Source organism: Hyaena hyaena, unplaced genomic scaffold (assembly GCF_003009895.1).
Source record: "Hyaena hyaena isolate Hyena2069 unplaced genomic scaffold, ASM300989v1 scaffold_394, whole genome shotgun sequence".
NCBI classification, from domain to species: domain Eukaryota; kingdom Metazoa; phylum Chordata; class Mammalia; order Carnivora; family Hyaenidae; genus Hyaena; species Hyaena hyaena.
The window spans coordinates 173,895-197,079 of record NW_024081026.1 but is presented as its reverse complement, the minus strand read 5'-3'; the positions used below and the strand labels follow the sequence as shown (position 1 = coordinate 197,079).

The 23,185-nt window shown below is 37.0% G+C and overlaps 1 protein-coding gene across 1 annotated transcript in view; it reads right to left on the bottom strand.

Moving 5' to 3' along the window:
• The window catches only part of DNAJC15 (DnaJ heat shock protein family (Hsp40) member C15), a 66,226-nt gene that overhangs the window by 11,733 nt on the left and 31,308 nt on the right, over positions 1-23,185 (bottom strand). Inside the window, exons 4-5 of the mRNA XM_039251556.1 lie at positions 13,796-13,872; positions 3,278-3,348 (exon numbers count right to left, since the gene is read on the bottom strand). Coding sequence (XP_039107487.1) covers positions 3,278-3,348; positions 13,796-13,872 — 148 coding nt within the window. The remainder of the gene's footprint in view (positions 1-3,277; positions 3,349-13,795; positions 13,873-23,185) is intronic.

The window sequence follows — 23,185 nt, the reverse complement described above, 5'->3', positions numbered from 1 at the left end:
GATTTTATCTCCCCAAATTGAATAGCAAAATTTACTTTTTACCGAAGTATATCTGAATGCTTATTTAAAACTGGTTACAAAAAAAGTATTTTTAGCCATTACCACACCTAATTTTCTGGTGTCATTTTCTTTGCATAAGTGGATAATAAAATGTGTGACAAATAATAGTTGATCACACATCTGAATTTCTAACTTTGTCTACTAGCTGGCAATAAAACCAGCAGAAAAATGACTTGGGGGTTAAGTGGGGGTACATTCATGAATTTTGGGAGCATGGAGTAGAGGATTTCAGTTTTTGCAACTACCTGGGTAACACTCAGTCAGTGCTGATCTGGCCAAAGCAATATGGTGAAGAATTAGAAAAAGAGGAGACAAAATTACGAGTTGCCCATTCTCATATTTCCCCAAATATTTCTGGCTTTCTCTCTCTGGACAATGAGACATTTTTCTGCTCTCTTTTTCTCATTAAGAGAAAAAAAATCTGCTATCTTCTTCTCATTAAGAACAAAATAAACAGGGGCGACTGGGTGGCTTAGTCGGTTGAGCGTCCGACTTTCGCTTAGGTCATGAGCTCGCGGTTCGTGGGTTTGGGCCCCGCGTCGGGCTCTGTGCTGAGAGCTAGCTCAGAGCCTGATGCCTGTTTCAGTCTGTGATTCCCTCTCTCTCTGACCCTCCCCTGTTCACGCTGTCTCCCTCTCTCCTAGAAATAAATAAAAATATTAAAAAAAAAAAAAAAAAGAACAAAATAAACAACCTTCCTTCTCAAGAGACAATTTCAAGATTTATGGACTATTATCTCCCAACTCCATCATCCATGAATACTCTCCCTCCATCGATTCTAATATTTCCTAATTCACCTACTTGTACTAGAGCAGTAGTTCTTTTGTTTTTTTATGTTTACTTTTGAGAAAGAGAGGGAGGAGAGGAACGTGTATGTGTGCGTGTATGCAGGAGAGTGTCTGGGGTGGGGGGAGACAGAGGATCCAAAGCAGGCTCTGCGCTGACAGCGGAGAGCCTGATGTGGGGCTTGAACTGAGGAACTGTGAGATCATGACCTGAGCCGGGCACTTAACCAAGTGAGCCACGCAGGTGCCCCTAGAACAGGAGTTCGTAACCGGGAACATATGCATGGGTTTTGAGAGGTCCATGAACTCTCTCAAACTCCAAATGTTTTTAAAATTGTGGGTGAAAGAGCAATTATATGGACAAAATGTCTACAGTTGTCAACATATTCTTAGAGGGTACAATAATCCAAAATGATTAAAAGTATCTTTCTTGAAAATGTGATCTCGGGGTGCCTGGGTGGCTCATTCGGTTAAGTGTCCAACTCTTTTTTTTTTTTTTTTTTTTTTTTTTTTTTTTTTTTTTNAGAGAGAGAGACAGCGTGAGCAGGGGAGGGTCAGAGAGAGAGGGAGTCACAGACTGAAACAGGCTCCAGGCTCCGAGCTGGCAGTCAGCACAGAGCCCGACGCGGGGCTCGAACCCACGAACCGCGAGATCATGACCCAAGCGAAAGTCGGACGCTTAACCGACTAAGCCACCCAGGCGCCCCTAAGTGTCCAACTCTTGATTCAGGTCAGGTCATGATCTCATGGTCGGTGAGTGTGAGCCCCATATCAGGCTCTGTGTCGACAGTGTGGAGGCTGCCTGAGATTCTCTTTCTCCCCCTCTCTCTGCCTCTCCCCATTCTCTTTCTCTTTCTCTCAAAACTGTATGAATGAACTTTAAAAAACAAAATGTGATCCGAATAGAAATAGAGAGTACAGGCTCTTCATTGATTGAAAAGGCATATAAAGAGATTATATCCTATAACAAAAATGACTTTGGAAATAAATCCCTTCGTTTAGAATGTAAAACTGACATTTGGAGAGGGTAAGGAAGTATTCGAGGCCATACGGCCGGCTAGAAGGCAGAAGCCGGAGAAGATCCCCAGCCTCCGTTCCCTACCGCCCTGCCTCCCACACAGGGCCAGACAGGATGTCAGTAAGCACACTACAGGCAGTCAGCAATCCCACCTCTGACAAATATATGACCTCAAAGCAAATCAAGTAATTCTCTGAATATCACTGCATCATAAGATATACATTTTCTTTTTTTTCGCTACAGGTATCTAAAAGTAGATTTTCTCTTAGATCCATTTTAGAACTGGCTTCCTTGCCAGTAGGCACAGTCAACAACTTGTCAATCGTCTGAAAGACCTGAGTGCCTGATCCTACTGCAATCAATCAGAGAAGGGCATACACTTGGCCTGGAAGGGACAAAGGATGTTTAGTAGACAGAGGACTTTAAGGAGGCACTTTAAACACATTTCTGTCTGAGTCAATTATTCTGAAAGCCCACAATGCAAAGTAAATTAGCTGAGTGGATCTTTCAGTAACTGTTAAAGCTATTTAGAAATTTTAAGCAAAACCTCTTTTTAAAGTTTATTCTCTTATTTATTCATACTAAAGAATAGCAAATGCAAAAATCAATGATGATGTTTAGTGAAAAGAATTTTTATAAGAAATAATTAAGTGAGAAAACGGAATAAGAATTCCGTACTTTGGTGTGAGTTAAGATGTGTAGAAATTCAAAATTTGGTTTTAATTTTTTTCAAAATAATTAGAAAACTGAAAATCTGTAAATAAGAATCCAAAAAACCCTTCATTCCCCCCACCACCCTTGACTTCTGAAATACAGTGCAACTTTCTACCATCTGTTATTTTAGAGAAGAAACAGTAATGAACATATGGGCTTTCTCTCTCAAGCAGCTGTAGTGTAGTTAAAGTTATAATAATTGTCTTTCTGTAAGATAAATTTACATTAAAAACCTGGCCAGTTAAAAACAAATGGCTCAGCCTCAGAGCCTTCCAGAATAAAATTAAGAAATTCAGAATTATCTATGACACATTACAGAGATTTAGAGGATATCCTCTAAATCTTATGTTTTTATGTTTAAGGTTAAACCAACATAACTCATGATGCCCAAATCAGTTTATACAGAGTCCACAACTCATGCTTTCTCTTTCCCAATCAAAATGCTAGGAGCCTCAAACAGGGGTTATAAAAATCAGTAACTAAATTCTTCGAAGCTTATAATACAAATCTACCACTTCTGTGGGTCAATGAACTCCAATCCAAAAGCGTATTTATTTATAAGAAAAAATCACAATACATGTGGCACAGAGTCTTCCATTTCAGATACATATATATCACTTATAATGAGTTTACATAAACTGAAAAGAAATTCAGAGCAGATTCACATCCACATATTATGAACAATAGGAATTTTCCCTACCTTTATCTGGGTGATTCAAAATCATAATTCTCCTATGAGCTGTTCTAATCTTGGCCTTGCCAGCAGATGGGCTGTAAAAAGAAATTAAAGTGCTTATAATAAATAGTGTCAAATGCAGATTATAAATTAACAGTTTATATGGGTTTTAAGGAATTAAAAACTAATGAGTATTTCACCATCTTGTGGATAAATAGGAAATTACAGCCTGTCACTTAATTCTACTATCAAAATCAACTGCTGACTCAATGTTGCATGTAGTTTTCTTCCTTTGTAATGCCAATCTTTATTCTTAATCACTTTAAAAAATAAAACAATATGTAGGGTAGGAGAATCACAGTCTATAGATTATACTGAGTTTGAAAACTTCTGCCTCAAGTTTTTTGGGAAGAAGGTAGTTTATATAAAGTGTAACGGACAGGTATTCAGACTCCAGAGCTCCTTGACTGCCTGCCAGATTGTAATCCCATTGCTATTTAGGATGGCGGTAATCTTGGTGAATTTTTTTAACTTCCCTGTACTTCAGTTTTCTCATTGTAAAACAGGGCTAGGAACGACATATTCCTTACAGACCAACTGTAAGGACTGAATCAGTTAAAGCCAACAAAGTGCTAGAACAAGTGTTCGAAAATAGTTAGCTTTTATTATGTTTCAACAGAGCATCTCAAAAGTCTTCATAGCTCAGAATTTATTTAGCTTGGGAGAAACCTATCGGAAAAGCCTAGCTGTAAACAAAAATTAAAGGAGAAAGTTAAATAAACCTAAAATTATTTCAGTAAAAACTAATCTATCCAGTATCAGAAATGTTTCTCACCACCACATTCCTCAGGCAAGGAAACAAAATTAACACTAACAACAACAAAATTCTGGTATCGCTAATTAATAGCTGTATTATCTGATCTAAGCTACTTAACTTTTCTGGGTCTCAAATGGGGATAATAGCAGCTGACTTAAGTATAGCATGGCTGTTATAAAGCTCAAAGTAATTTAATTCATATGGATGAACCACACAGTATTTTAGAGATATTCAGACATAGGTTTAACAACCTGATTCCATCACTCATTAGCTACAAAACTGGCTTGCTCACTTAAACTCTCCTAAGTAAAATGGACATAATAAACTATCTCCCAGGATTATCTTAAGGATAAATTAGATAATGCAAGTAAGATTAGCATAACCTCTCATCCAGTGTTCAAAACCAACTAGTTTTTAGTAATTATTATGAAGATAAAAGATGCTTATGAAAATACATATTTCCCACTTTCTAAACTGGTGTATAAATAACCTAATTTAACATTTCTTGAGTGATTCAAAAGTATTACGGTGAGTATAAATTAAGTGCAAAGAAATTCTTAAGGTCTGCAGAAATTTGCTTACCCTTGTTTTAAAGAGTCCTCAAATGCTTTTAAGTTCTTCTATCATATTTTTAGAAATGCCTCCCTTGTTATCAGCTGTCAAGCCTTGATTCTGCCATTGTTCCAGTCTCTAGCTATTCCTTGGCCATTATTTACTACTTCTAATCTTTTGAGGTTAAATAACAGATCACCAAACATGTTAAAGCGATATGCATATAAAATATTCTTCATTTTCTATTCATATCTCTTCTATGAATATAAAATGTCAAGTCAAAGATAAAATCAAAAGAAAATATTTTGAGGCAAATGAAAATGGAAATATAACACATTTATAGGATGCAGCAAAAGCAGTTCTAAGAGGAAAGTTTATAGTAATAAATGCCTATATTAAGAAAGAAAGAGCTCAGATAAATAACCTCCTTTATTCCTCAGGGAATCAGAAAAACAAGAAAAAACTAAGACCAAAATTAGCTGAAGGAAGGAAATAACAATAATTAGAGTAAAAATAAATGAAATAGAAACTAAAAGGACAATCAATAAAATATCAATGAAACTAAGAGCTGTTTCTTTTTTTGAAAAGATAATCAAGATAGACAAGCCATTAGCTAGACTCACCAAGAAAAAAGGAGAAAGGACTCAAAATCAGAAATGTAAGAGAAGTCATTACAACTGATACCACAGAAATACAAAAGATCTTAAGACACTACTATTAACAATTATACATCCACAAAATGGACAATATAGAAGAAATAGATAAATCCTAGAAACATACAACCTACCAAGATTGAATCAGGAAGAAACAGAAAATCTACACAGACCAATTATATAATAATGATATTGAATCATTCATCAAAAACCTTCCAACAAAGAAAAGCCCAGGACTGGATGGCTTAACTGAAATTTACCAAACATTTAAAGAATACCAATTCTCCTCAAACTTTTCAAAAAAACAGAAGAAACACTTCCAAATTCATTTTATGAAGCCAGTATTATCCTGATACCATAAACAGACAAGGACACTATAAGAAAAGAAAATTACAGGCCAATATCCCTGATGAACATAGATGCAAAAGTCCTCAGCAAAATAATAGCAAACCAAATTCAACAAAACATTAAAAGGATCATACATCATGAACAAGTAGGATTATTCAAAGGATGAAAGAAATGGTTCAACATCCACCTATCAATGTGAAACACCATAAATGTGAAATGAAAGACAGGATAAAAATCATATGATCTCTTCAAAGACACAGAAATACCATTTGGAAAAATTCAACACCCATTCATAATAAAAACTCTCAACAAAATGGGTATAGAGGAAACATACTTCAACATGATAAAGGCCATATGACAAATGCATGGCAAATACTGTACTCAATGGTAAAAAGCTCAAAGTTTTTCCTCTAAGATCAGATGCAACACAAAGTTGTCTGCTTTCACCACTTTTATCCAACATAGTACTGAAGTCATAGAGGAATTAGGAAAGATAAAGAAAGGCATCCAAATTGGAAACAAAGAGTAAAATTGCAGATGACATGATTATATAACTGAAACTGACACTTAGAACTAATCAACAAATTCAGTAAAGTTGGAGGATACAGATTCAATATATAAAAATCTATTGCCTTTCTATATACTAATAACAAATAATCAGAAAGAGAAATTAAGAAAATAATCCCACTGGGGTGCCTGGCTGACTCAGTCAGCTAAGTGTCTGGCTCTTGATTTTAACTCCGGACATAATGTCAGGGCTGTGAGACTGAGTCCTGCACTGGGCTCTGTGCTGGGTGTGGAGCCAAGAAGGAGCTTAAGATCCTCTCCTTCTCTCTCCCTTTGCCCCTCCCCCTGCTCACATGCAATTGTGCGTGCTCTCTCTCTCTCTCCCAAAAAAGAAAAAAAAAAGAAAAGAATCCCTTTTACAATTGCATCAAAAAGAATAAAATACCCAGTAACAAACTTAATCAAGGAGGTTAAAGACCTGTACACTGAAAACTGTAAGATTCTGATGAGAGAAGTTGAAAATACTAATCAACAGAAAGATATCCCATGCTCATAGATTAGAAGAATTGATTTTGTTAAAATGTCCATAATATTCAAAGCAATCTACAGATTCAGTGAAAGACCTATCAAAATTCCAAAGATATTCTTCACAAAAATAGAACAATCTTAAAATTTTTATGGAACCACAAAAAACTCCACAAAGAACCAAAGATTTGGGGAAACAACAAAGCTAGAGGCATCATACTTCCTAAATTCAAAGTATATTACAAAGTTATAAAAATCAAAACAGTATAGCATTAACTTAAAAAGAGACACATAGATCAGTGAAACAGTACAGAACCCTGAAATAAACTCATCCATATATGGTCAATTAGTTTATGACAAAAGAGCCAAAACTAGAAAACAAGTAAAAGATAGTGTTGTCAATAAATGGTATTGGGAAATTCAGACAGCTGCATGCAAAGGAATAAAACTGGACCCTTATCTTACACCATACACAAAAATCAACTCAAAATGTATTAAAGCCTTGAACTAAAGACCTGAAACCATAAAACTCCTAGAAGAAAACACAGGGGGTAAACTACTTGACGTCAGTCTTGGCAGTAATTTTTTAAATTTGAAATCAAAAGCTAGGCAACAAAAGAAAACTAAAACAGGTGGGACTATATCAAAGTTTAAGCAGTTTCTACACAGCCAGGAAAACATCAACAAAGTGAAAAAACAACCTATGGAATAGGACAAAATATCTGCAAATCACATATCTGATAATAGATTATATACAAAATATATAAAGAACTCATACAATTGAATAGCAAAGATAGATAGATGATAAATAAATAGATCTCATTTTAAAATGAGTAGAGGATCTCACTAGACATTTTTCCAAAAACATAAAATGGCAAACAGGTACATGAGAAGGTGATCAGCGTCACTGATCATCAGGGAAATCCAAATCAAAATGACAATGAGTTATCACATCACACTTTCTAGAATGACTATCATCAAAAAAACAAGAGACAAGTGTTAGAAAGATGTGAACCGAACCCCTGTACACTGCTGTTGGAAATATAAACTGGTATAGTTACTATGGAACAGTATGGACGCTCTGAAAAAATTAAAACTAAAACTACCATATGATCCAGGAAGTCTACTTCTAAGTATATTATCTGAAGGATATAAAAATCATTCTCAGGTCTCCTGGGTGGTTCAGTCAGTTAAGTGTCCAACTCTTGGTTTCGGCTCACGTCATGATCTCTCAGTTTCATGAGTTTGAGCCCCCAATCGGGCTCTGCGCTGAGAGTGCAGAGGCTGCTTGGGATTCTCTCTCTCCCCCTCTCTCTGCCCCTTCCCCACTCATGCTGTCTCTGTCTCTCTCAGAAATAAATGAATAAATATACTTAAAAAAAAAATCACTCTCTCAAAGAGATTATCAGCACCACCATGTTCACTGCAGCAAGGCATGGAAACAACCTGTGTCCATCGACAGATGTATGCATGAAAAACTGTGACGCGCACACACACATACACACACGTACAACACAATATTTTTCAGTCATTAAAAAGAAGAAAATCTTGCTATTTGTTGACAACATGAATTGACTTTGACAGCGCTATGCTAAGTGAAAAATCAGTCAAAGACAAAGACAAATAATGTATGATATCATTCATGTGTGGAATCTATAAAAGGTAAACTCACAAAAACAGAAGATTGGTGTTGCCAGAGGCAACAGGAGGAGGGTGGGGGAAAGGGGGAAGGTAGTCAAAAGGTACAACTTACAGTTATGAGTGAGTCCTCGGGATGGCATATACAGCATGGTGACTATAGTCAACAATGCTGTAGTTTATATTTGAAAGTTGCTAAAACAGCTCTTAAAAGCTCTCATCTCAAGAAAAAATAAGTCTGTAACTATGTGAGGTAAAGGCTGTTAACTAAAGTTATTATGGTAATCATTGTGCAATCTATACATATTATACATCTAACAAATCATTATGTTATACATATTAAACTAATCCACAATGTTATATGTCAATTATATCTCAATAAAACAAGAGGGAAATTTTTAAAATTAAACAACTTTTTTAATAATGAAAAAGTCTTTTAGTATAAGGACTTTAGGGTATTCCTTTTGGCTGTTAATGAAAGTCCTTTGGGGGACCATTTCAAACTTACTTTTTGGTCTGTAGATATTTCCTCGATAGATAATCAAGACATGGTCTGATTCTAAAGACTACTAAGTTTTGAAAAAAAAAGTCATTAAACATTGCATCATGGCTGTGAATACTTTATTCTTTAATTGCCTATTAAGATATGGAAAACATTTTTTTTAATTCCAGTATGGTTAAGTTTCCTGTAGCAAACTTCTATTTATCATTCTCTTTTGTGGTGCTCTATAGTCCTTCTTTCTTTTATTAGTTATATTTTCTAGTTGTTCTGCATGTATTTGACATGTCTTCTTAAGGTACATACTAAAGAGCAGAAGCTATGATTTGTATCTTAAAATAGCATCTAGTATTGAATATGCAATATGTGCTTAATGCATTTTACATAGCCCTCCAAAACAAAACAGCTTTAAAAGGTAAACTCCTTCAAATAACAGCTCTATATTAGTAAACACTGACGCTATAAAGGATTACTGGATTGCAGAAAATCTTAAAGTAGAAAAAGAGGTGTTTTAAAATCGTTTCATGAGGCACCTGGGTGGCTCAGTCGGTTTAGGGTCCGGCTTCAGCTCAGGTCATGATCTCACGGTTCATGGGTTTGAGCCCCACGTCTGGCTCTGTGCTGACAGCTAGCTTAGAGCCTGGAGCCTGTCTCCCTCTCTCTGACCCTCCCCTGCTCATGCTGTCTCTCTCTCTCTCTCTCTCTCTCTGTCTCTCTCTCTCTCTCTCTCTCACACACACACACACACGCACACAGAAATAAATAAGACGTTAAAAAAAAAACTTAAAAAACATTTCATAAGATAAATCAAATGTGAACCACTAGAAAATGAAGATGTAAGTTGAGTAAAACCCAAATTTACATTCTGTGTGTTTTGGGGGGAGTATATATGGTAAGTTGCATCTTATTCTGGATATTAAACTTTAATTTAGCACATAGGACAAAATCTGTAAATTATCTTTGATAATTATACCTGATAGATTATTCTTCATAATCACTTGCATTGCCTTTAAAAAACAGTACAGTTGGTTTTGTACATAACAGTTCATAAAGCATTATGTACAGTGTAGTCTGCCAGCCACTGAACTAGTGAAGGAAGTAAGAAATGCAAGGAAAGTTTATATGCACAAGTATGGCCATTCAAAACATTCTGCCTTTAAGATGATAATGATCAGAGTCCTAGTGGTGAGCTCCAAGGATGAGGGAAGTATTTCTGTGTGCCTGCGGAGTTTATTCCCCTTTCCTTACTGCTATATTAAGGCTCTAGGAACATAATACATTTATTTGTTGTTCTAAAGATTAAACAAGATGGGAGAGGGGCGCCTGGGTGGCTTAGTCGGTTAAGCCTCCGACTTTCGCTTAGGTCATGATCTCACGGTTCATGGGTTCGAGCCCCGTGTCGGGCTCTGTGCTGACTGCCAGCTCAGAGCCTGGAGCCTGCTTCAGTCTGTGACTCCCTCTCTCTCTGACCCTCCCCTGTTCATGCTGTCTCTCTCTTTCTCTCCTAGAAATAAATAAAGCATTAAAAAAAATAAAAAAATAAACAAGATGGGAGAATCCTAATTCTTAAACCCATTATAAAAATTAAAGGTTGGATGTATCTCCAGTACAGACAATTTCACCATGGAATTGAAATAGAACTTTAAACATCATGTTGTCTCCATCAAGGAATATAAACTGTGTTCCCTGGAATGCATGTGACTGGGACTGGGAAGTGGGTTCACTGGACTGAGTGCTGTTCTCTAATCTTGTGGCAAATGGAGCAGTTTTGGTTTCATCGTTTTTACTACTGGTCTTTTGAACAACATTTAGCTTAACATAATTTCAGAAAGTATGAAAATCACAAATGCGCATCATTTCAGAAAGTAACAAGTATGAACAAAAGTTTTCCTGGGCAGCTAAGTAAAATATCTTAGGCTTCAAGAAATATATAATAATGCACAGAATCATCTAATAACATAGACAGTATTTTTTTAATAGGTCATCAACAGTCAGCTCCAGTGCGCCTTTACCTACTTGTTATATAGTCTAAGTAGTTTAGATTCAATGATCACAGGGAGGAGAGCCACAGCAATGTATTCATATCTTGAAGAGACTTCTCAAAAACAATACTACCTGATTGAAAGAATAGGCTAGAGGAAAGCAAATAAGGTTTACCTTTCTGTTTAATGTGTAAAGGGCAAATATTTAGCTTCTGCATTCGTGATACAGATGGGAAGAAAGGGGAGCCAACATTTATTTAGCACCTGTTATTTGGTAAGCACTATTACAAAAAGGTATCGTCATATCATTTTATATTATTTCAACAAGTCTAAATATTAACTCTGTCCAAAAATGAAGAAACTGAAGGACAGAAAAGCTAAAAACAACTTGAGCGGGATCATATAATGCAGTGCATCAGTGACAGAAGCAGGGTAAGAATCTGTTTTGCTCAGCTGGTATTTGTTAAGTAGTTACTAAGTGCCAAGTTTACATGTTTAGGTGCAGAATTATCTATGTATCTAGTCTTCACAACAACCTAGCAGACAGAAATTAATATTATCTTTATTTTACAAATTATGACACTGAGATCATACAGTTAGTAAATGGTAAAACTGGTATTCATCGATTCACCTATTTTTAGAGTATATACTTTTTTTTTTTTTTTTAAGATTACTTATTTTGAGAGAAAGAGCACATGCACATGCAAGTAAGTGAGCAGGGGAGGAGCAGAGAGAGGGAGTGAGAGAATCCCAAACTGGCTCCACACTGTCAGTGCAGAGCCGGATCCAGGGCTCAATCGCACAAACCATGAGATCGTGACCTGAGCTGAAATCAGGAGTCTCGACACTTCAGTGAATAAGCCAATCAGATACTCTGAGAGTATACACTCTTTTTTTTTTTTAAGGAGAAGGTGATTGTTTGTTTGTTTGTTTGTTTATTTGTGTTATTTATTTTTGAGACAAGAGAGACAGAACACGACTGGGGGAGGGGCAGAAAGAAAGGAAGACACAGAATCTGAAACAGTCTCCAGGCTCTGAGCTGTCAGCACAGAGCCCGACGTGGGGCTCGAACCCATGAACCGTGGATCATGACCTGAGCCAAAGTTGGACGCTCAACCAACTGAGCCACCCAGGTGCCCTGAGAGTATATACTCTTAACCAGCTTATTATCCTTGTGAAATTTTCTACAGTTTCTAGTTTAACAAGACAAGCCTTTAAAACCGTAAGTCTTGGGGCGCCTGGGTGGATCAGTCGGTAAAGCGTTCGATTTCGGCCCAGGTCATGATCTCGCGGTTCGTGGGTTCGAGCCCCACGTCGGGCTCTGTGCTGACAGCTCAGAGCCTGGAGCCTGTTTCAGATTCTGTTTCCCTCTCTCTCTGACCCTCCCCTACTCACACTGTCTCTGTCTCTCTCTCTCTCAGAAATAAATAAAACATTTAAAAATAATAATGATAAAAAAAAAATAAAACCATAAGTCTTAAGTCAACTCCTAATTGAGTTGACTCCTGTCTTAACAACAGGAGTGCTCTGGATGATATTAACTGATACTCTCAAAAACCTCTGTGTTGGGTTTTATAGTAAGTTCCATATTCACATTTTTAAGACTATGAATGGGATGCTATGAGGGCCTAGTAATAGTTCAAGAAAAATAACAAGGCCATCCTGAAATATTAAAGCAAAGAATGGTCAGAAATAAAGCCAACTTCCTAATTTGGTTCCCTTCCCTACCTAAACCCTATCCTCAGTAAGATATTTCATCTCTTATATTTAAATAAAGCACCGAGCTCAACTGAGCCACTTCCCTTGCTCCCCACCCCTTATTTTTTCTTGCTAAGTGAAAAGAAATAATAAAATGTTTTGGCCTCAAAAACCTGCAAATCTAAAAGAGATCTAAAAAATTGTATCAATATACGACTTTATGACCTATTCTGCTTACTAATGTTGACTAACTCATCATCAGATCTGTTGCAGGTGACATACTGTAACCAACCCCCCAGAAATTTGAGTGGGCTCTAAGGGAACATAAGGTAAACAAATGAAAATAGCAACTCTGAGTAAACAGCAGGGGACATATGCTTAACTTTATGTGTTAAATGGTATCACAGAGCAATCACACAACATCATTAGCTTCCTCCTACACAGCTCAAAGTCACATACTAGATACTAAGGTGAAACAATTATTATAAAATATGCTAGATGTCAAATTGTGGAAATAGAAAAGAATTGTAAAGGGGAGCCTGGGTGGCTCAGTCAGTTATGTGTCTGACTTCAGCTCAGATCATGATCTCACAGTTCGTGAGTTCGAGCCTCACATTGGGTGCTGTGCTGACAGCTCAGAGCCTGGAGCCTGCTTCGGATTCTGTGTTTCTCTCTCTCTCTGTCCCTCCCCACTCATGCTGTCTCTCTCTTTCAAGAATAAATAAAACATTAAAGGGGCATCTGTGTGGCTCAGTCGGTTGAGCATCCAAATTCGGCTCAGTGCTGACAGGTAGCTCAGAGCCTGGAGCCTGCTTCAGATTCTGTATCTCCCTCTCTCTCTGACCCTCCCCTGCTCACATTGTCTCTTTCTCTCTTGGAAATAAATAAAAAACATTAAAAAATTAAAAAAAAAAGAAAGAAAACATTTTTTAAAATGTTAAAAAAAAAGAATTGTGAAACAGATCCTATATTATAATAGAAAATATGATAGATAATAATTTAACACTAAGTCCAGAAAATACTGGGTGTCATAGTAAGGGAGATTTTTGACAACTGCTTTGAAACTTTAGTGCTATATTAAAATATAAGAGCTCAGAGTTCCTTGTTAAGGAATAAAGACACATCACAACTTTGCCTGATATTTTTAGGGTGAGTAGGATATTCTCTGAGATTTGGGGTTTTAAAATGTAAAAACTTTGCATTTTTTACTCTGCTTCCTAGTCTAATTTAAAATATAAGGATAACTTTACCATGCCATTTTTTTCCCTTTTTCAAGACAAGCTTGGCCACAGAATAAAATAATACTTAATGTAGCACACCTACCTTACGCCCAAAATAAGACTAGCTTCTCGCCTACTCATTTTCTGTTCAAATCCTCCTTTATAGTAGGATGAAAGGCTCTGTACAGGAAAGAAAGAGCATGAAATAATTAGTTCCACATATGAGGTGGCATGACCTCCATCCTATCAGAGTTGCAGTAAGAGTAAAAGCACCGTACTACAAGTCAACCTGAACTTGGGGCGAGGGGAGCACTAAATAATGATCCTTTACGGAAACTATGACCAAGATGAACTTAAAAAACATTAACAATTTTTTCATATTCAAATACATCAATTTTTCTACACTAAGATATAACAGAATCAAAGAAATTAATAGAAGCAAAAAGCTTGAACTTTTCCTAAGCTCCGCAGTAAGTCTCTCATTGGAGAACCTTGACAAGTCATTTAGCGTTGCTATGACACAGAGCTTTTTTACCCAGCAGACTGGCTGAGAGAGAAGGAAGAGGAGGAACTGACAAAGTGGGGAGGCCATCAGGAGAGCAGAGCAGGAGGCCGAGAGAGAGCACACAACTGGACTGAAAGGTGGCTGGAAAGGCATGAGCGAGGAAGAAAGCAGTATTAAGAGAGGCAACTAGGGCCAGACAGTGGTGGGCCCTGGAAGCAGCAGAAATCATTTAGGATGCTATTCTCAGTGACAGGAGAAACCAGGGAACTAGAGTAATGTCATTTAACTTGATTTTGAAAGGATTACTCTCAATGCTCTGTGGAGAATAGGAAGAAAGGTGCAGGAGGAAGTAGGAGGCCAGTTAAGAGGACATAACAACCGAGGCAAGAGACGATGGTGGTGTGGGCCAACTTGGTAATAGAGGGGGAAGCTCAAAAGTGGTCGGATTCTAGGAGCACTCTGAAAGCAAAACTCATAATTTGCTTGGTAGATTAAATGCGGGATATGAGAAAGGGAGGGATTAAAGATGATGCAGTAAACACTGCTATCCACTGCACAGCTCCCCCTTCGGAAGTGAAGGACTTACTTCTTGGACGCTGGGGCTGTTGCTGCCAGACAGCACTCAGCTGCCAGACTCTTTAGGAGTTGGCTAAAGAAAGTCAAGCTCAGGCCCCCTTCCCAGGGTGGTTTTCTATTTAATGACTGGTTGGTACGAGGGTAAAAACACTGTGGTTCTCTAGAGTTCAGTCCTTAAACTTCTTATCTATATTCACTTATCGGGTGATATCATTTAGTCTCGTGGCTCCTTGCCCCAACCTGGGACAAGCACAATTAGCCATCCGTGCTTCAGAGCTCACCATGGGGTTGGCTGAGGCCTTTGTTAACGATGGTACTGCAGCCTAAATTATCTCTGTTCTTCTCTTCCTTCTCTTTCCTTCTGGAGCTGTTGATCCTAAAAGCACTCCCTGATGAACTACCAGCTTGCTAATTTCTGTCTGTCTGCTTTGTCTCAGTTCCAGAGAACTTAAACTGAAAATGACTTTAAGGTTTCTGGCCTAAACTGCCAAACTGCCACTAAATGACTTAGAGAGGGAGCAGTTGTTTATTGAGGGTAATAGGGATCAGGAGAATGGTTTTGGATATATTGAGTTTGAAATGTCTGTTAAATATCTAAACTGAGAAGTCTTGGGGCGCCTGGGTGACTCAGTCAGTTAAGCGTCTGACTTCAGTCCAGGTCATGATCTCACGGTTCGTGGGTTCGATCCCTGCATCGGGCTCTGTGCTGACAGCTAGCTCAGAGCCTGGAGTCTGTTTCAGATTCTGTATCCCCCTCTCTCTCTGACCCACCCCTGCTCATGCTGTCTCTCTCTCTCTCTCTCTCAGAAATAAATAAAACATTAAAAAAAAAATTAAATGGAGAAGTCTGACCTGGAGATAACATTTGGGAGTCATGAACATACAGACAGTATGTAAAGCCATGAGACTGAATGAGATCACCAATGGAGTAAGAGTAGATAAGAAGTCCAAAGACTGAAACCTAGAGACTGCAGGTTTTTAGGAGCCCAGAAATGGAGAGGAATCCATAAGCATGCTGAGGAGGCCAAGCAGTGAAGCCGAAGGAAAAGCAACCCAAAGTAAGGAAGGGAAAAAATGTCAAACATTTCTGCTAGGTCAAGTCAGATGTGAGCTGAGAATGGACTGCTAGATTTAGCAAAGAGGTCAAAGTGGTTGACAAGAGCTGCAGGGAGTAGGAGTGAGAGTCTGATCAGACTGGGTTTGAGAAAGCACGAGGGAAGGAATGGGAGACAGCAAGTACAGACAACTCTTTAGGAGATCGTAACAGAGAAACAGGATGCATGAACTCAACTTTTAGAAGGAAAAAAAATGCATCAGTGACCGCACTGCATACGTGTTTCTAAAACATAAAACTCTATTTTTGTACGGAAAGATAAATAAGTGAATGTTTACATAAAACAAGTCCTGAAAGTACATATACACTAAAATGTTACTTTTGGTTAGTGACATTATGTATTCTTTAGGTTTATTTTTATTTTCTAAACTTTCAACAATGAACATAGACTATTTGTACAATTTTTTAAAAAGGAAGACTAAATAAAAGACCAAGGAAATTATTAGAACTTAAAAATGAGTCCCAGGGAGCACGATCTGCTTATTTATATAAGCTGCTCTCTCTGAATAGCTTGATATAAATTTCCACTTGGTAATAACTCCCTGGCAATTAATTCATTTCACAAATGCGCTAACACCTATTACATGCCAAGAACATTTCAAAAGAGACAGGTCAAATTCCATCCTTATCACATAGATGCTAATCTATCAATGCACCATTGCTGTGAGGAGTATGATGTACTATTTCAAGTAATTTACAATCTAGAAAGAAAACTAAAAATACCCTTCTCTAAGTTTTAAGGGGAGAAAAGAATCAAATTATTTAAGTACACATAGTAACCTGGACAAATTATACATACATGCATGCACACACGCATGCATGTGCGTGCACACATACATACACACACACTCTCTCTCACACATGGGAGAATATATAAAGAACTAGGGGATTTAACAGAGAAATAACAGCTAGTTTAAAGTTTTCTCTAAACAGACCAGAATTTTTACTAGATGCGTACCTTATTCCCTGACATTTCTATAAGTATTTATTTACCTTAGGGAGCACCAAAATCTCAGCATAATAAACATGATACACTGATGTTTCATGAAGTGTCACCCCTATGAGTCAGAAAGCTCATTAACCCTAACAGCAGGTACTGTAGCTGAGCAATTGCTTTACTTTCAGGTTTGCCTGAGTGGAAAAGGAGACTCAGAAAAAGCTACTTAAATTTTTTTTTAATTTTTGTAATGTTTACTTATTTTTGAGAGAGAGAACCAGATGCAGAGTGTTAGTAGGGGAGGGACAGACAAAGAATCCGAAGCAGGCTCCAGGCTCTGAGCTGTCAGCACAGAGTCTGACACAGAGCTCGAACCCACGAACCCTGAGATCATGACCTAAGTTGATGTTGGACGCTTAACCCACTGAGCCAACCAGGTGCTCCAGAAAAAGCTAATTAAAATCTAGCATCTAGATGAGGCTCATACCCTAAAATACTGACCTGCTTATGAGTAAGTTAATCTCCGCATATCTATAAGGAATAGTTTTAACTATAAAAAAACTCCATCAAATAGAGTAAATGGTTACAAGTACAGAAACAGGATTCCACGACTTTTATGCTGCTATTTGAAATATACCCTGAGCCTTACACATTAATATTTTGTGTTATTCTATCTATAAAGTATATATATAAACAACATACCTCAAAATTATTTTCCTTCTAAAATTAGCATTAAATGCTATTATCAAAGGAGATGTGAAATGACACAAGTTCAACAAAACTTCATTAATTCACTCAGCCAAGAGCTTAAAATACAAAAGCCCTCCAAACAAACCAAAGAACTATATCATTTCATAATCTTAAGAGAAGAAATATATTTACCATAAACTATAATCTATTATTTTTAATAATCTATTTCATTTATAGAGCCACAGAGGTATGATTTTAATGTGCGGTGTTCCCATGAATTTCATTTAACCATAAAACAAAGTCCCAATTTAAAAAAATGGTATTCAAATAAAAGGACATTTTCACAAATAGAAAAATAAAAGCCTCAATCAAAAGGAGATGAAAGACTGGGGTTTCTTCCCCAGAAATAAATTAGGGGTAGTTAAACATTACCTGAGTTTATAACAGATATTAATATATATTAATATATGAAAGGTCAAGCAAAAAAGTACTGATTCAAAACAGAAGATTGAATAAAAAAGGTCTTTTGCGAGCCTAAGTGTCCATCAACAGATGAATGGATCAAGAAGATGTGGTTTATCTATACCATGGAATACTACATGGCAATGAGAAACAATGAAATCTGGCCATGTGTAGCAACATGGATGGACCTTGAGGGTGTTATGCTGAGCGAAATAAGTCAGGCAGAGAAGGACAAATATCATATGTTTGCACGTATAGGAGGATTAGGAGGAACTTGACGGAGGAACAAGGGGGAGAAGAAGGGGGGAAATGGTGGGGGAAAGGGAGAGAGGCAAACCATGAGAGACTCTTGAATGCTGACAAAAACTGAGGACTGATGGATGTGGGGGGGAGGGGGGATGGGCATGGAGGAGGGCACTTGTGGGGATGAGCACTGAGTGTTATGTGGAAACTAATTTGACAATAAACTATTCGTAAAAAAAAAAAAATGGTCTTTTGCTTTCTAAAGTGCATCTGAAATAAGAAGAGAGATATTTTTAAAAGTAAAAGTCTATATTGGGCCTAGAAAATAAGAAATGACATAAGCAGCAAACCAGAAAGCTTGAAAACAGATAAGATTACAGTTAAAGATATTAAAAAAAAAAAATCACTGCAGCTTCAAACACCAGAGGAAAGAAGAAAACCCTTCTCAGGGAATTTAAAAAATAAATAAAATAAAATAATGAAATGAAATGAAATGAAATGAAATGAAATGAAATGAAATGAAATAAAATAAAAACACTAACTTTAGAGTCAACAAATATGACATCAGGATAATTAATTAAACCAGAACAGCAGAGATGGCCATTTCTAACTCCATTAACACAGAGCATAAGGGGCTACCGCCTGCCATTTTCGCCCTCCGGCTAAGAAAAACAACTACTTGCCTGAGATGTATCTCATTGTGGGCAGTAGGTCCCAACAGAAGCAAAGAAGAGTACTAGCAGATCCCATTACAGAACCCAGAAGGCCAGCGAGGGGGACAGTTGTGGCAAGGAATGAAATGCACACAGTGCTCCATCTCCTCAACCTCTGTCTGGAGGTCTCAAGCCTGCCTCTGGGCTCCTTGCTTTGGAAAACATGCCTGTTGACACAAACCATCTTTGTATTCACAGCCCACTATCAATATTCTTTCTTGTTCAATTAAAGTGAGTTTACAGGAGCGCCTGGGTGGCTCAGTCCATTAAAGCATCCAACTTTGGCTCAGGTCATGAACTCAGAGTTTGTGAGCTCAAGCCCCACATAGGGCTCTGTGCTGACAGGTCAGAGCCTGCAGCCTGCTTAGGATTCTGTGTCTCCCTCTCTCTGCCTCTCCCCTGCTCATGCTTTGTCTCTCCAAAATACATAAACATTGGGGCGCCTGGATGGCTCAGTCGGTTAAGTGTTCGACTTCGGCTCAGGTCATGATCTCACGGTTTGTGGGTTCAAGCCCCACATCAGGCTCTGTGCTGACAGCTAGCTCAGAGCCTGGAGCCTGCTTCAGATTCTGTGTCTCCCTATCTCTCTGACCCTCCCCTGCTCAGACTCTCTCTATCTCTCAGACATAAATAAAAACATTAAAAAAATTTTTTAATGAATAAATAAGCAATAAAAAATTATTAATAAATAGTGAGTTTACCAAACTGTTAAGAAAAGGCCACTTGTATTATTCAACTTAGTCTTCACAAACATACATCAATAACCAAGGATTATCAGATGTTTGAACAAATCCAATACCATGGGAGGGAAAAACAGAACAAAGATGAATAAGTAACACCTGGCTTTTGGAGGAAGGAGGTAAATCAGAAAGCAGAAGAGGACTTCACAATTTTTGAATTAGTATCTTATATCCATAAAAGATTAAGATGGAAATTTTATTAAATATTAATATTTAATATATTAATTTAAAAAGTAATTTTAATTTAGATATATTATATATAATAATATAATACATATTATATATGTATAATATATAATATTATATATGTATAATATATAATATTATATATGTATAATATATAATATTATATATGTATATATATATATAGTAAAAAAATCTAGTGATAGATTAAAAAAACAGACTGGCCATTGCTAAAAATCAATCTGGTGATCTGGAAGATAAGCTATGGAAATACTGTGGAATGTAAAACAAAAAGAAGATGAAAAATAAGAAAGAAACTGTTCAGAGACATAAAGGATAGACTCAGAGGTCCAATGTGTCTCTAGTAAGAGTTCCAGGAACAGAAAAGAGAGAAAATATAAGGAAAAAAATAACTGAAGAAAAAGTATAGAGAATCTTCCAGAATAAAAATAGGAAATGTTCACATAAGTCTTACTGAGAATATCCGTGAAACTTCAGAATATCAGTAATAAAGGAAAATAAACCCCAAAACTTCCAGAATTAAAAAAAAAAACAAATAAAAATTATCAAAAACCTAAAAATCTAAAACACAAACAACAAAAGAAAACCAAAACAGGCTGTTTACAAAGGAGTAAGAATGAGAACTCCAGAAACTCTGGCTGAGAGTCTCAGTGCACCAGAAAATGTGGCTGAGTATACAGGAAAGTATGTACATGGGCACTGAGGTTCAGTCTGAGCAGAGATTTTTTTTTTTCTTTTTAAGTAATCTACACCCAACATGAGCTCAGTCTCATGATCCATAGATCAAGAGTTGCAGGCTCCACTGACTGAGCCAGCCAGGCGCCCACTGAGCAGAAATTTCTGTCCTTCCCTCATACTGGCTCCACCAGATTTCCAAGGAGCCAGCAGCTGATGATTAACAATGAGAGCAAAAGAAACAAACTGTTTAGCAGACAAGAACTTAAAATGTTTACCATCCATGCATTCCATATGGAAAAAGTACTCCAAGCAGTACAGTACTCCAGAAAAATGGGGGAAAACCAAGATGAGATTTAAGAACAAGATGATGTTAAATAAAGCACACAAAAAACAAACTTCCAGAAGAAATTTAAAAAGAACCCATAGATGGGTGCCTGGGTGGCTCAGTCAGTTAAGCATCTGACTTCGACTCACGTTATGATCTCAAGTTTCATGAGTTCAAGCCTCACATGGGGCTCTGTGCTAATAGCTCAGAGCCTGGACGCTCCTTCAGATTCTGTGTCTCCCTCTCTTTCTGCCCCTTCCCCACTCATGTTCTGTCTCTCTCTCAAAGATAAATAAACATTTAAAAAAAATTGTTTTTATAAACATAGAAGCTTGAACCTTGAATGCTTTCTTTGAGTGACAGAGATTTAGTAGGACACAATTACAGATTCCTCTCTTTTAACAACTCTATTTGGTTTAATAATGAATCATTATTTACAACAGCCAAAACATTGTAAATGCTGTGTTTTATGAAGTTTGACTTTTTGGAATCACTAGTGTCAAGAGAGCACATATTTAATTTCTCAGGTTTCCTAGAATTATTAATATTTAACAAATTGTTTAAAATACTCTTATCTTCACAGAGGTATAATTATGATGACGGTGATGATGATAAAGATGTTCTAAGAAATATTTTCCATGCAAACGGCAAGAGTACTACTTTGTAGGGGGAAACAGGGCCAGATTTATCAAAAACTATTTCTTAACTCAAGCCCAGAAAAGAGAAGGAAAGAGGGATATATTATTTCTCTATTTAGTACACCCATGACAATCTCTTAAATTATTCTACCTTATCCGTGAGCCTCCACAGAGCAGTGAAAATTTTCTCATTTTCTTGCTCTCTCTTCCTTACAATGTTAAATAATATAGCTCTACAAAACTTTAGAATCTTTATTTACACATATAGTTTATATACATATATAATATTATATTATACATATATATATACTGAAAATCACCTTAACAGAAGAAAAATAATCTCTGAATTCTCTCCATTCATTATTTTTAAACTTATGTAAAGACATAAATAACATTCAATAGAACTACACCACTATTTCCATTCCTGTATTTCAAGCTGCCATTATCTATTACCTGGAGTATCTCAATACCCTCTTAACTGGATTGACTTTTACCCTGGCTCGTTCTTGTCTACCCTCCATGCAGCAGGCAAAGTGATCATCTAAAATGCAAATCACATTGCACCCATGCTCAAAACCTTCCAAAAGCTTTCCATTATTATACTTAAAGTAAAATTGGCAGTTTTATCATAGTCTATTGGGCTTCAAATGATCTGGGCCCTATTCTACCACTATTCCCTTTGCATACTTCACTGGAGTTATTCTTGCTGCAAAGCTCACTTCCACTTCAGGACCTCAGCAGTGCTTTACTCCCAAGATAGCTCTTTCTTCAGAGATTCACATCTGCTCTCTCATCTTTTCAGTGAGGCCTTCCCTGACCCATCTAATATTGATTCCTCTCTGCTGCTATTCTTTAACCTCCTATCCTGATTTAGTTTTCTTAAAAGCAGTCAACACTTCTACATATTATGTATTTTACTTATTCATTCACTTGTTAACTGCCTGTGTCCACTAAAATAAACACTCCTAAGGGCAATGTCTTTGTATGGTCCATGACTATACCCCACTCTCCATGAAAATGTCTGGCATGTAGAAGGAGCTTAATGACTATTTACTGAATGAATGCTAAATACCTATTAATACTGTAGCCAAATAAAATATAAATAGGAACACAGAAGAAGAGAAACACATGCTCCTTCTAATCACAGACATATATTTATAGGTCTGCAAAATCACTTGCAATTCTTTTGGACCTAAGTTTAATTGTCAGTATGTCATCCTTTGAAAGTGTGGTCATTGTTCATGGCTAACTAAGCCTCACAAGCCTGTAATGCCTTTGCTAAAACAAGCCATTCATTCTCAAATTGCTGTAAGCCAAGCTGATCTATCCCATATGTGATTCTATTTCCTAAGTCCATGTTTATGCTGCAGTGCTTCAGTGAGTTTTCTTTGCACTGTGTCCAGTAGTTACAAACCAGTTCACTACACTGTAGCTTTTAGATATCTACTATCATTCATTCTTCACCTACATTTAGCTCAGTAGGGTAGCTACAATGCCTATAGATGAATGCGTAAGCCCCACAGGATTTCAGGATTGGAATCTTGTAATTTTGTGTTTGAAATGATCAGGCAGTGGTACATGGGGACCAATTTCAAATTTTATGATGAAATAAACTCTTGGGTAAGCTCTACCAGAGCAAGGAACTTGTCTGTTTTGTTCATCAACTAT